General features: G+C 43.6%; 1 protein-coding gene across 1 annotated transcript in view; it reads right to left on the bottom strand.

The window, feature by feature from the left end:
• LOC306922195 (uncharacterized protein) overlaps positions 1-15,428 on the bottom strand; it is a gene marked incomplete at its 3' end in the record, with an annotated part of 87,831 nt that overhangs the window by 31,482 nt on the left and 40,921 nt on the right. The window contains exons 5-6 of the mRNA XM_079499591.1: positions 8,988-9,215; positions 2,631-2,783 (exon numbers count right to left, since the gene is read on the bottom strand). Of these exons, the coding sequence (XP_079355717.1) occupies positions 2,631-2,783; positions 8,988-9,215 (381 nt within the window). The remainder of the gene's footprint in view (positions 1-2,630; positions 2,784-8,987; positions 9,216-15,428) is intronic.

Genomic DNA, 15,428 nt, shown 5'->3' with positions numbered 1-15,428 from the left:
TGATCCACAGGAGAAGGCTGTTACACTGCTAAGCGAAGGTGTTATTCTGTCAGTGATCCACAGGAGAAGGCTGTTACACTGCTAAGCGAAGGGCTGACAGTATCGATTCCTAACCGTTACGTGGAGAAGGTTTAAGAGAGGGAGTTGCAAAGTTCTTCACACCTTTGGCATCAAACTCACAACTTGCGTGCACACAAGCTTTCAGAGTGGAATGCAATTGTTCACAGGTTTATTGTGCCAAACATTACCAATACTACTGAGCACATCAGAGGAGGATGTGTGCAATAACATTAGTGTTGTGCCTTAAAGACATCCATAAAATGGAGTGTAAAAGTAGACAAGTTCCATCATAATAGGTGAAACACACCTGATAAGGCATAGACTATAGAAATGCACTCTGTCGAGGTGCCAACTTGCGTCTTGAAGGAAGGTGACGTAACCAAATCAAGTTTCAATCTTTAATCCTATTGGGATTGAAGTAGCGATGTCATGATGAGGTGCGCTCACCACTTAGCCTGGCTAATAAGCCAGACTCAAATCACACTGTCGTGTGGTATTTGAGTCTGGAGATGCTGTGTATGGATCTTGTTTCCCGGGGGGCGGGTTCAAACATTTTCTCTTTGACGCAATTGGTCAGAGCTACTGTCAGTCAAAGGTCTCAAGCATTGAACGTCACTGTACCAAAGCCCGCCCATATTGCATACCGTGTCCCGATTGGCCACACCAGTTCTCTGGTGTAGGAAATGGCCGTACAATTGAGCCTTTCCAGACCGTAATCCGCCGGCAGGCAATTTTTTTTTGTGCCAACGGCTGATTCGGTCTGGCTTATTAGCCAGGCTACTCACCACTGGCATCACCACTGGCGATGCCAATGACATCACCACTGGCATCACCACTGGCGATGCCAATGACATCACCACTGGCATGGCATCACCAGGAATACTGGTCCCTCAGCCTGTTAATAATGACGTTGCCAGAGATGCTGGTCCCTGATTGGGCTACGGTCTTAAACAAGAGAGGACACTGACATACATACCCAGACATACATACATACCCAGGCGATCGCAGTACTTGCGCACTCTGCTTGGTAAAGTAACTAGAAAGGTGCAATTCTGGGAAATTGCAAGTGTTGTTGCTCCATATATGGGCATCATGATGATGATGATGTATTGACCCACATGAGGTCACAGGCGGCGGAATAATAAATAGGAAAACCTTTTTGGGCTTACTCTCTATAAATAACAATAAAGTCAGGCAATGGACTGTGGTTTCCCTGTTAGGCAACCACACTAAATATATATATATAAGTACTCGCACACCCATAGCTAATAGGAAAAATGTTTCAGCAATAAAGCTGCTTGCTTCAGGGCATCTTGATCTAGAGAGATCAACCCTGATGATGGCAGCATAGCTTTTATGTTTCAATAAACGATTGCATCTAAGCTGTGTGTGTGTGCGGCTACTTTTATCTTTCTAGGTTTCTAAAGTTCCCCAACATTTTATGTCTTAGTAGTTTGAGTCATGGGCTCTTAAATGTGGAAATCCTATACTAACATAACAGCATATGGTATTTAACATCATATTTAAATCCTATACTAACATAACAGCATATGATATTTAACATCATCATAAGATAATTTAGATCCTACACTAACATAACAGCATATGGTATTTAACATCATCATAAGATCATTTAAATCCTATACTAACATAACAGCATATGGTATTTAACATCATCATAAGATCATTTAACCCACTGTTAGAAAGAAACATAAACACCTACAGTATGAAACATTTTTCACCCAGAACCACTTTTATACAAATCCACTTCTATTTAGTTATTCAAAAATACTGACTGATTAACGACCTGCTAACGGTGACATGATTAAAAGCTTGAGTTCCTAATTCTATTGACATCCACTAATTCAGCTCGGTATAGGATTAACTCAGTGCTGATTACAGGCTTTCTGCTTAATCTTAAACCTACGTATAAACCCAGACAGTGTTTCATGTAGAAGTGTGGTGAGCGTCAGGAGTCATGGTTTTCAGAAGGCTATGATGATGGCTTAATGGTGAGAAAGAGAGAGAGAGAGAGAGAGAGAGAGAGAGAGAGAGAGAGAGACAGAGAGAGAGAGAGAGAGAAGAGTAACAGAGAGAGAGAGAGAGAGAGAGAGAGAGAGAGAGAGAGAGAGAGAGAGAGAGAGAGAGAGAGAGAGTTGGAGGGAGGGAGAGAGAGAGAGAAGAGTAACAGAGAGAGAGAGAGAGAGGGAAAAAGGAGGCAGGAAGAGGGAAAGCCATTACAGTTATTACCACATTATGGCTGACATTTGAAAAAGGGTAATGTCTGTGTGTTGACCTCCTGAATTGAAAACACTGCAGACAAAGAGAAGGAGGGGGGGGGGGGGGGGGGGGTAGAGGGAGAGAGAGAGAGGAAGAGAAAGGGGGAGAGAGAGACAGAGAGAGAGCAAGGAAAAGAAAGGGAGATGCATCGTGTATTCTCCGCCATACGCCCGTGTACCAGTGCGAGTTCACAACGTAACGCGTTGTGAGCTTGTAGATCTACCATTTTGGTGCAGGACACACTGTCGCATGGCTGAGCATAAATCAGGCTTTCATGGTTCAGGCCTCACCTGTGGCGGTGCTCCTGCTCTGCAGCGACAGAGCTCTGCTCCTCATCCCTGGGACCTTAGCGGAGGCTGCAACGGCACTGCCCATAGTGGTGCTTCTGTTGGGTCTCTCTTCTGGTTTAGGTCCGCCTGCCGGGGCTCCCGGAGTGGTCGAGTCTGGGGGTGGAGATGACGACGGGAGATGTTTTAAAAGAACAATACTGTATATGCCAATTTAGGGATGCAAATTCCAGTTAAAAGAGTTTTTCAAGCACAGATGTCCTACAAGGGAATAAATGGTAAAATGGTAAATGGTGCATTTTTATAGCACTTTTATCCAAAGCGCTTTAAATAGATTACGTTCACCCATTCACACACATTCATACACCGATGGCAGAGGAAACCATGCAAGGCACCAACCTGCACATCGGGAGCAATTAAGGTTTCAGAGTCTTGCTCAATGACACTTCACGTCTGGGGGAGCCCGGGATCAAACTGGGCTAACAGGCTCCTTTTCACTTTCAGGGGTCCGGAGAGGGGGAAAATAAGAGCTAAATAATTGCACTGGTGCACAGAACAATTATGTTCCAACTATCACCATATATACAGATTTACTGAAAACAGCTACAAAAACAAGAATGGAAAGCCTTAAGCCGAAAGCAGAAACTGCAGAGAATTTGAAAATAGAATCCATTGTGTGTAGTAGGAGTACAACGGAACGAAAAGCTGCACTCTAAAAACACAAAAAAATTATGTTGGACTGGGGGTTCAATCTACTCTGCATGCTCGCAGAGGTAATTTGCACTAATTGCTCTCATTAAACACCGTAAAAAACACACACACACACACACACACACACACACACACACACACACACACACACACACACACACACACACACACACACACACACACACACACACACACACACACACACACACACACACACACACACACACACACACACACACACACACACACACACACACACACACACACACACACACACACACACACACACACACACACACACACACACACACACAGTACCAGGGGGAATACGTAATTTTCCTTTGATTGTAATCAGTGGGATGGCGATTAGAAATGTCTTTGAGAGTGGCCCAGTGTAAACAGTGTAATCCATCTGGTGCAGTTATCAGTGTTTCCACCAATGGGGGAACAGTTATCAGTGTTTCCACCAATGGGGGAAGCTATATCGCAGATGGAAGCCTGTGGCCTTCATGAGGCGAGGGGGCGTGAGCTAATTAAGGCACCATGTAAAGAGATGGTATCTCTCTCTCTCTCTCCTGTTGCAATACATGAGTCCATTACTCCACGCTGAGACCCTGTGGTTTTAGGGACATGAGTGGGTTTATCCAACCGTACACCAACGATATTGCTTATTTTTTTGTATTGCAAATTTGCAATATAAAAAAGCAAGGAATATATAATTTAATATATAAGCCAGATCTACATATACCTAAGCTCCATTTGGAAATACATTTTCACTCCAGCAATGATTAGGATGATACTAAAAGGGTGAAATTACAGTAGCTACTAAAAACCCCAACATCCGTATTGTGGAGAAACCTTAAGCACGGAATAGAGAATCTTCAACAAGCTTGCATTGCGTCGCAATATATTTAATGTCGAGCGAAAAAAGAAAGTCGGTATGTACAGCGTGAGCGACTAGAGCAGTGGTGGAAAGTACAAGTATTTGTACTTTACTTAGTATTTAGTAGCCCTACTGTACACAGTAAAACCCTCAATGTGAATGGAGCTCTGAGAGTGTACTAATCCTAATGTAACCAAATGGAGCGACACTGGTCCATTTGGTTACATTTGTATACTCTCGAGTTACGAAAGGATAACTGTATGTTATGTGTGGAGAGGAGAGGAGGTCTGTTAGTGTCTGTGAACATGTTGGAAAGAAGACGATGAGAGAAAAGGAGAGAGAAGCAGATAAGATAGATGGAAATACAGTTACAGTAGGCCTGTAAATATACAGTATGCATGCATTGAAGGTGCATTTGAATGCATCCAAAGACTGAAGCATTCTACTGCACGCTGACATTCTACTGCACGCTGACAAAGACTGAAGCATTCTACTGCACGCTGACATTCTACTGCACGCTGACATTCTACTGCACGCTGACAAAGACTGAAGCATTCTACTGCACGCTGACATTCTACTGCACGCTGACATTCTACTGCACGCTGACAAAGACTGAAGCATTCTACTGCACGCTGACATTCTACTGCACGCTGACAAAGACTGAAGCATTCTACTGCACGCTGACTCGGATTAGAGTCGCTGCTTCCTCGCCTGGAAAGGAGACAGCTTAGGTGGTTCGGGCATCCGATTGGGATGCCTCTCGAGCGTCTCCCTAGGGAGGTCCTCGATGCACGTCCCACTGGGAGGAGACCACGGGGCAGACCAAGGACCAGATGGAGGGATTACATCGACTCACTGGGATTTGGAACGCCTCGGGATCCCCAAGAAGTATGTTACCAATGTTGCTCTGGAGAGGGAAGTCTGGAGCTCTCTGGTGGAGCTGTTGCCCCCGTGACCAGACTACGGATAAGCGGTTGAAGATGGATGGATGGATGGATGGATGGATGGATGGATGGATGGATGGATAAAAAAGCATGTGTGTATGTGTGGGTGCGCGACTGTGCATGCATGTGAGGACTTTAACGGAGAGTAATAAAGAACGAAACGATCACCATGGGAACTCGGATTCTCAGACGTAATCGGGTTACCATAACAACCCAGTCATCAGAAACTATATGTAACAACCACACTCATGCATGTGTGTGTGTGTGTGTGTGTGTGTGTGTGTGTGTGTGTGTGTGTGTGTGTGTGTGAGAGAGAGAAAGAGAGAGAGAGATGGAGCAGTTAATAGTTCTGTTCCACACTTAAACAAAAAATGTTTGTCATTTCTCCTTCTGTTTTAAGCTGTCAATGTGCGCTAGAAATGTCAGTGTGACTGTGAACCCGTCATTTTGGCACACAAGTTCAATGTCTATTCAGTCTTATTTTAGCATCCTTGGCAAAGACTGGGCTATGATGTTTGTCACAGTAGCATACTCATAATGGGAGGCCTTCACAGTTATTACCACTTCATCTACATATACATTTGAGCCGATAACAAGTTGTGAGCACACACTTCATGCGCAGTTCAGTTGAGCAAGTCATAGACTACGACACATGCGGAGCGTGCAGAAGCGTGCTCCGCAGCCGCGATACGTCACCGAACCCACCCGTGTTTTCAACCCAGCTCCCTGGTTTCCTTTTCTGTGATGCCCCGAGAATATACTGTACACAGTACAGTGGATACATGACATTCACGGAGAAACAACAACACAATCTGCCCGGCGCGGAAAACACACGGTCAGTGGGCAAAGATAAAGTGTGAGTGTGTGTGTCTCACTCGGATCGCACTGCGACACAGCGTGGCGTTAAGACGCGAGACCCACCGCAGGCAGGTCGAGCATCTAGTGGCTGACATTTGAAAAAGGGTAATGTCGATGTGTTGTTGTTGTTGTTGACCTCCTGAATTTAAAACACAGGCAGACCAAATGCAGACACAGTGGAATGCATAAGTATGGCTGCCATGCTGTACATAACGGCTGACACACCCCTCAGTCTGTACTCAGGCCCTACCTGCACACAGTCTGTACTTAGACCCTACCTGCACACACAGTCTGTACTCAGACCCTACCTGCACACACAGTCTGTACTCAGACCCTACCTGCACACAGTCTGTACTCAGACCCTACCTGCACACACAGTCTGTACTCAGACCCTACCTGCACACACAGTCTGTACTCAGGCCCTACCTGCACACAGTCTGTACTCAGACCCTACCTGCACACAGTCTGTACTCAGACCCTACCTGCACACACAGTCTGTACTCAGACCCTACCTGCACACACAGTCTGTACTCAGACCCTACCTGCACACACAGTCTGTACTCAGGCCCTACCTGCACACACAGTCTGTACTCAGACCCTACCTGCACACACAGTCTGTACTCAGACCCTACCTGCACACACAGTCTGTACAAGCTCAGGCCCTACCTGCACACACAGTCTGTACAAGCTCAGACCCTACCTGCACACACAGTCTGTACTCAGGCCATACCTGCACACACAGTCTGTACTCAGACCCTACCTGCACACACAGTCTGTACTCAGACCCTACCTGCACACACAGTCTGTACTCAGAACCTACCTGCACACACAGTCAAATTCAGATTCTTACATTTTAAATGCTCTCACACTTTCAGAGTTCAATTAATACACTCTGTGTAGAAAAAGCACAAGCAAAACATATAATTCTCATTGTGACACCTGCATTACAGCGATTAAATCCTCAGAGATAATTAAATGACCGCGATTCAACGCCCATCTACATGAAAATGTTTTTTTATGGCTTGAGATTCACATATTTTTTGTCATATATATTCCTGATATACATTTACAATACTATTTTGCGCGAGCCTTTGTACACAATTCTTTCATTTCCTCCTGCTTGCTTGGCCGCCCCTCGTCTCGGTGCCACAAAGCGTCTCGGTGCCACAAAGCGCTCCATTGAACAGTGAGTCAATGGTCGCGTGTGTGGCCGAGGGTTCAAAGTAATTGCATTATGACAATACACTGGTGTTTGTCACAAAGCAGCTTCCTTTCTACGGGGAAGGTCAGGAAGTGCAGACCATGTGACACTACACGTTTCCATGGAGACCAGTCCAGCGCTAATAGAGTTAGCCGAGATAAAATGAAACATTCCCTTTCAAACCACTTAAAAAAAACCCTACATACTTTGTTGACTGGACTCCCCCCGGGGCGCTATACTTGGCCGCTTTGCCTTGTCCACCCTCTACAAATCACCTTAAACAGCCATGTGGTTAACCCTTTTTAGGTCACATTCCAAGGCATATTGTGCAGCACCTTTTAACAAAACAAATAAATAATACGAAGAAATCCATTTCTTATATCAAACTCCAATCATGATGTTGTCCTGCAAAACAACATTATATGAAGAGCACTTACATAAGCTTGAACAGACCAATAACATCATGACATCCACCCATCAATCAATGTTACGATCATGAGTTACTGTTGACTAACTATTATTACATTAATTATGTTGTTGCTACGCACGCGCACGTGCACACACACACACACACACACACACACACACACACACACACACACACACACACACACACACACACACACACACACACACACACACACACACACACACACACACACACACACACACACACACACACACACACACACACACACACACACACACACACAGTACAGCTACAGTAGCATATCTCTACCCTTTGAGATATGGTCTAAAACCTGGAAGTCATCGGCTAGCTTTAAACAAGGGCCAGGTCACCAGACAGACAGACAGACAAAATGCTTTTCTGAGGTAAGCCTGGCCACTGGCCAGATGTGCTCTTTGACCTCTGTAGAGGAAGAAAGCACACACACACTGAGTCTGACGTCTGAGTCACAGAGAGAGAGAGAGAGAGAGAGAGAGAGAGAGAGAGAGAGAGAGAGAGAGAGAGAGAGAGAGAGAGACCAACTTCATTTGAATTACAATGTGTGTGCGTGTGCAAGCATATTTGTGAATATGTGCATACCTTCATTGTATGATCGTGTGTCAGAGAGACAAGAGATTGCCTGTTCATGTGAGTCTGTGCATTTGGTGGTGTACGTGTGAGCCAGGTCTCTGTGTGTGTGTGTGTGTGTGTGTGTGTGTGTGTGTGTGTGTGTGTGTGTGTGTGTGTGTGTGTGTGTGTGTGTGTGTGTGTGTGTGTGTGTGTGTGTGTGAACGACAAAGAATCAGTAACGGAAAGAGAAGGAAGTCAGTCACCACAGGAAAACCACACCAATGAAAACCTCCTCTGATGATTTGACTGTGTGTGTGTGTGTGTGTGTGTGTGTGTGTGTGTGTGTGTGTGTGTGTGTGTGTGTGTGTGTGTGTGTGTGTGTGTGTGTGTGTGTGTGTGTGTGCGTGTGCGTGCGTGTGTGTGTGTGTGTGTGCGTGTGTGTGTTCACTCCATGCATGGGTAAATCCCTCGCACTGATCTTATGGACAGAGACACATTTCTTGTGGGAAGATGATTCTGAGGATGAACTGAATTCTGAGGAACATTTACTGTACAAGCGCACACACACACACAAGCGCACACACACACACAAGCGCACACACACACACACACACACACACACACACACACACACACACACACACACACACACACACACACACACACACACACACACACACACACACACACACACACACACACACACACACACACACACACACACACACACACAGTGTCACCTCACCTTTGGTAGTAACCGCCGCTCCGCTGATCTCACTGGCGCTGCTTCCCAGCGACGAGGAGCTGAGGCTTGTGGGTAATCCCTTGACGGGAAGTTTGGACAGGACGGCTGCCGCAGCAGGTCGGCCGCCCGACCCCGCTGCCGACGGCTGGCTGACTGATGATGATTTGGGGTTGGAGGTCATGCAGCCTGGGGCGGCCAGCCCAGACGCGGCGCGGGGCTTTGGAATACCTGGGTGAGACGCCGGGAGAGAGAGAGAGAGAGGAGAGGAGTTGACTCATTGCGAGGAAATTATCTGTGTGAATATACAGAATGTCCTACTCACCAGGGACCTGCACACATAGACATCAAAGGGGGCTTCAGCCCCTGCCCTTTTACCCGTCTGTAAAACAACTGCCCTTAACCAGACCATGAATGCAGCATTTACTACGGTGAAATAAATGCAAAATGCCACTCCTTTCCATGCCATGCCGGAAGGCAGCATTCAGGAGAATTGCTTTCCCCCCCCCCGAAGTCTCCTGAACTTGAACACAGTATTTTGCGTTGAACACATTTGTTTAGAAATCCATGTTGTTACACCGCATCTCCACTAGCTAAAGAGTACTGGGTTGCGCCCGAACATAGCTGATCTACAAGCTCTCAACGCGTCGCAGCGCGAAGCGTTGTGAGCTTGTAGATCTGCTATGTTGTTTGCTATTTTTGTCCAAAAGTGCCCTCTTACTGGATTTCAGCCCCTGCCTCTCTGACGCTCTCTGCACGTCTCTGCTTCTCACTGTCTCACATGCTCTGGTGAAGAGCCAAATATATCCTCAGGATTAAATATATACAGCATAATATGCTGTATATATTTAATTAAATTATAGTCATATACTGTATATGTCAATAGCCTCTTTTTTCAGAATCAGAAGACTTTATTGCCATGACATGTAAACATGTTAGGAATTTTGTTTGGTGGACAGCAGAGTGCAGTTACAACATTAGGACAAGTGCAAAACAGGACAAGACAGTGCAAAGAATAGTGAATAAAATAAAGTGCAGAGAGTTCAAGTGATCAGTTCAGAGCACAAGTCAGTCCATTCCACTCTGAGTTTATATGTGAAAGACTCAGAGAGAGTCAGGTCGGGTCACTGTCCGGCGTCTCCCTTTCATATCATTATGTACTGTAGCACAGGAGACTCTCCGAGTCCGATGACTTCTTACATAACTGTAAGTCTGTTTGATTAGGCGTGGGGCGGCATCTGGGTGGTTCGGCAAACACGTCAGCTACTGCCACTTAACAGCGTGAAGGAGATCCAAGGATCGAATGTGATTAATTTTCTTCTACAGAACATAACAGATGTGAAAATAAAATGTGGAAAAATGCTTATAGGAATTGAACTGCTTGACATGCAGTCATCCCAGTGACGCAAAGAACAAACTGCGATGCATGCAGATCATTCAAACCATTATAGGATTTATATTAAAGATGAAAAGAGAAGGGGCGCCCACTGGCCTAGCGGTCCAGGCGCATGCCACATATAGGCTCCAGCCTGACAGTGTGTCGCATGTTCGAGTCCCGCTCATGACGACCTTTGCTGCATGTCTCTCCCTCCCTCTTTCCTGAAACTATCAATAAAAGGCAGAAAAGCCAAAAACTAATTTTAAAAACAAAAAAGGATGTACAGAGCATATATACAGAGGGGGAGTACAATTCATGTTCATTTGAAAGCACAGCGAGCATCTGAAATGTTGCATCTCGTTTTGAATCTACATTACAATGAGGTGTTGCTTGTGTTTCACTTTTCATTGACTAAGGAAGTTCGAGTCAATGAATATTTCCAACTCAAATGCTGATGAAAAAGTCGAATGAATTAACTGTTTTTCAATGATCTCCCTCTTCAAATCACCAACACACCTGAATCGCTCAATGTAAATTCACCAGACTATCACCTGATCCTGGTCCATTCAATGTAAATTCACCAGACTATCCCCTGATCCCGGTCCATTCAATGCAAATTCACCAGACTATCACCTGATCCCGGTCCATTCAATGTAAATTCACCAGACTATCACCTGATCCCGGTCCATTCACACATTGAGCAGCTTGGGTTGAATCGGACATTACCCAAACTAAATCACAGGAGCTGGAAGTGTCACACTTTCACACATACAATAGTACATTTCTTTGGTTTAAGTCCCTCAACGTTGCAGCAGCAGGAACAAGCTTTGAAAGTGCCGTGTGCATGGTTCCTACTGTAATTATATATACATTACATATACAATGGGCCCTATCTTGCGTCAGGGGCACAATTTCCTCAATTTGGGGATTTAGTATTGTGTAAGAGGCGTTCACCCATTATATTGGCTATCTTATGCCACAGCCTAAATCCTTTAAACACCTCCGCTACCCATTACATTATGCATAGGTGTGGTTTGGGCGTTACGCAACTTAAACCAATCAGTGTACCAGGTGCCATTCATTGCCTTTTAGAGATCTATTATCCATAATCCATTATGCCCTGGAGTGACATCTTGCCTTATGGAAATGCAAGGCGTGCTGCCTTGGAATACATTTATATTAGATACAGAGGGTTGTTTTGTGTATCCAGTATCTGACGATCTGTCAACCACTCCGCGACCAACACAGCCTCACTTGACACTGCTGATTATGGGATAAATTACAATCACAGAGATTTGTGTAGAATTGAATGTCCTGCAACATGCTTCAAGCCGAGGCAGCTCCAACTCAGGTCTCACGTCTCAGGAGCGCATTCTTTTATCAAACGGATTCGCATTACGGGTGGTTTGAAGAGCACTTTCCGTTGTCCTAAACCTGTGTGTTAAGACAGCACTAAGTATGTGCAGAGTTTATGTATGGCTTCTACATAGAAGTGTTTGTAATACCGTAAGTTACATCTAATATGCCAGTCAGACATCTCAAGAGCAAACCAAGATCATATTTGAACAAAGCCTGTGTGGATCCAGAAGTAGCCTTCTGTACGGTGGTAAAACATGCCAGGGCAATGAATATAAGAGCTACAGTACAGGATCGTCTTGATGGAACGTACACACGACTTCTCATGTCTGTCCTGAACCTTTCATGGAGGAATGATGATCACTGGGAAGCTCAGATTTATAGTGGCATCCCTGCCTTCTGCTCTGGAGACTTCCCTGCCCACCAAGAGGAAGCTGCGGGCTACTCACATTTACAGATGTTCTTCTGAGCAGGAATACACGACTGACTATGAATAAACCGCAGTACCAAATGGTGGAAAAAGTACTCAAATGTTTTACTTAAGTAAAAGTATCAATACTGCAATTTAGAAATACTCCGTTACAACAAGTAAAAGTCCGGAATTCTAAATGTAATTGAGTAAAGGTATTGGTGTCAAAATATACTTGAAGTACTCATTGTGCAGAATGTCCCATTTCACGTTCACAAGTTCAAAATGTTAAAAAGATCTTTTGAAAATAGATGCAACGCATTGGGAGCTTGAAATGTATTATAGGGCTGAAGTGGTTACTGTATGTTTTGTCATAATAATACAAATCTACAAAGTAACTAGTAGTAACTCAAGTTTTCAAATAAATGTAGTGGAGTAAAAGTATAATATTTGCATCTGAGATGTAGAGGAGTAGAAGTAAAATTGCTGGAATTTGGAAATGCTCAAGTAAAGCAAAAATACCTCAACGTTGTACTTAAGTACTGTACTTAAGTAAATGTACTTAGTTACATTCCACCACTGCCAATGAGCTACAGAGGCCAGTGGCGTCTCAGATCTCGAGGGCACTCATAAGAATGATCATGATGACGGTGTTGCTAATCTCCATTTCAGCTCCCATCCCTCTTTGTCGCTGAGACGCCACGGCCACGCCTAATAGTTTTCATTACAGCATGGACACTTTGGACAGATACGTTTTCAACTACTGCACAAAAGTGGTCTTAGTGCGCTGATCCTCTAACAAAAGCGTCACCGGGTTAGGAAAAGCTTTGGTAACAAAACCCCAGTGAAGATGTTGTAACAGTAACTACACACTCGAGGCATGCAGTTGTTATTAGAGCATATACTTGAATGAAAAACCACACTGGGCGTGTTGTTAAAGCCCGATTTATAGATGGTTGCGTGCAGGTGTCACAACGAAAATAGCCGTTCTACAAGCTCGCGGTGGCTATTTTTGGCGTAGGACACCGGCACGCAACCAAGTATAAATCAGGCTTAATGGGTACTTGTGTTTGGGATTCAAATTTAAAAGCTATACAGCTCAGTACGAGAAGAACAGTGACAAGACAGCTCAGTACGAGAAGAACAGTGACAAGACAGGTTGCACATGGAGAGTTGACAATGCAAATGACTGATGACTTTATTGCACTACTTATCATTATATTTACTGTACCTTTACCGTCCATGCTTTTATTCAAACTGTGCACTAGATGCTGTCTATACTGTATGTGTCCGAGTGTCAAATTAGACATTGTACAAACATGATCATAAGGCTTGTGCTAAAGTTGTTAAGGATACCTATTCATAGGCTATACATTCATTCATATATTCATTGAGTAAGTCTTAAAAGCATGTACTTGAATACTTCAGTATTTCTTGAACTCCAGTACTTATATTACTGAGTAAACCTTCATCTTCGACCGTACAAATATATTCAACCACTGAACATAATCATTATCTTATTGATTTACTGTATTTTTTATTACTTTCACTCTCAAAGAGTGACGGTCCTGTTTCAACATGTCTGCTTTCACCGACAGTTGAACGTGTATTCTTATTATATAATAGGATTGCAGCATGGAACATTATTCTGAAACGCATGCAGAGAACAGCTAGTAATGTTGAACGTGTATTCTTATTATATAATAGGATTGCATGGTATATTCTGAAACGCATGCAGAGAACAGCTAGTAATGTTGAACGTGTATTCTTATTATATAATAGGATTGCATGGTATATTCTGAAACGCATGCAGAGAACAGCTAGTAATGTTGAACGTGTATTCTTATTATATAATAGGATTGCATGGTATATTCTGAAACGCATGCAGAGAACAGCTAGTAATGTTGAACGTGTATTCTTATTATATAATAGGATTGCATGGTATATTCTGAAACGCATGCAGAGAACAGCTAGTAATGTTGAACGTGTATTCTTATTATATAATAGGATTGCATGGTACATTATTCTGAAACGCATGCAGAGAACAGCTAGTAATGTTGAACGTGTATTCTTATTATATAATAGGATTGCATGGAACATTATTCTGAAACGCATGCAGAGAACAGCTAGTAATGTTGAACGTGTATTCTTATTATATAATAGGATTGCAGCATGGTACATTATTCTGAAACGCATGCAGAGAACAGCTAGTAATGTTGAACGTGTATTCTTATTATATAATAGGAATGCATGGAGGTATATTCTGAAACGCATCCAGAGAACAGCTAGTAATGCTGACATCATGCTGACCTTCAATGGCAAATAGTGATTTTAGAACTGCTGAATCAGTTCAATATGTACACTGTAGTGTCATCACTTATTCCCCACTCATTGAACCCTCTCTCTCTCTCTCTCTCTCTCTCTCTCTAAACTCCAGGTGAAGGTCATGGTGTACTGACTACTGTAGCAGCAGTGTTAATTTTTACAGCAGATTTTGATTCAGTCTTAGACTTTCGAATAACACGCCATTTAGCTTTAGTCCTATTTTAGTCACCTGAAATAGTTTAGTCTTAGTCTAGTCTTAAGTCGACTAAATATCAAAATCTTAGTCTTTTAGTCTTAAGTCTTAATTTTGACAGCAAATTCTGATTTAGTCTTAAGTCTTTTGAATAACACGCCATTTGTCCTATTTTAGTCTTCTGAAATCGTTTCGTCTTAGTCTAGTCTTAGTCGACTAAATATCAAAATCTATTTTAGTCAACAAAATTAACACCGACTAGCAGCATGAGGGTGTGTCGAGAGCATGAGGGTGTGTCGAGAGCATGAGGGTGTGTCGAGAGCATGAGGGTGGGTCGAGACCTTTCACATGTTTGTGACTGAAGCGACTATCGTCTTTCGAATGGTTTAATAAAAAACGTGAGTACCCAAATTAATTTTACTGCCCATGGAGTTCAATTTGATCTAGACCAGTAGATCTAGACATGTGAGCCCGCTGCACAGTTAAACAGTGTTCTGTTTAGCAGCAATTCCACACAAAAATATCTGCAGCACAATTATTTACACAGACAATGTTATATATACTGTATATATATTATATTACTCGCTTAATGTTTCTGGTTGATATTATCCCTTAAAAGTCTGCTCTGAGAAATGAGAAATGTTGCCAATATTGTTCCGATGGACCAGAAATTGTGAAGAGGGAGAGAATAAGCGCATTCAAGGGCTTGTGTGTGTGTGTGTGCGTGCGTGCGTGCGTGCGTGCGTGCGTGCATTGTATCTAACTCGTGTGTTGCTGACGAGA

Source organism: Electrona antarctica (assembly GCF_951216825.1).
Source record: "Electrona antarctica genome assembly, chromosome: 4".
NCBI classification, from domain to species: domain Eukaryota; kingdom Metazoa; phylum Chordata; class Actinopteri; order Myctophiformes; family Myctophidae; genus Electrona; species Electrona antarctica.
The sequence above is the reverse complement of the archived record's forward strand: the minus strand, read 5'-3'. Positions and strand labels throughout refer to the sequence as shown.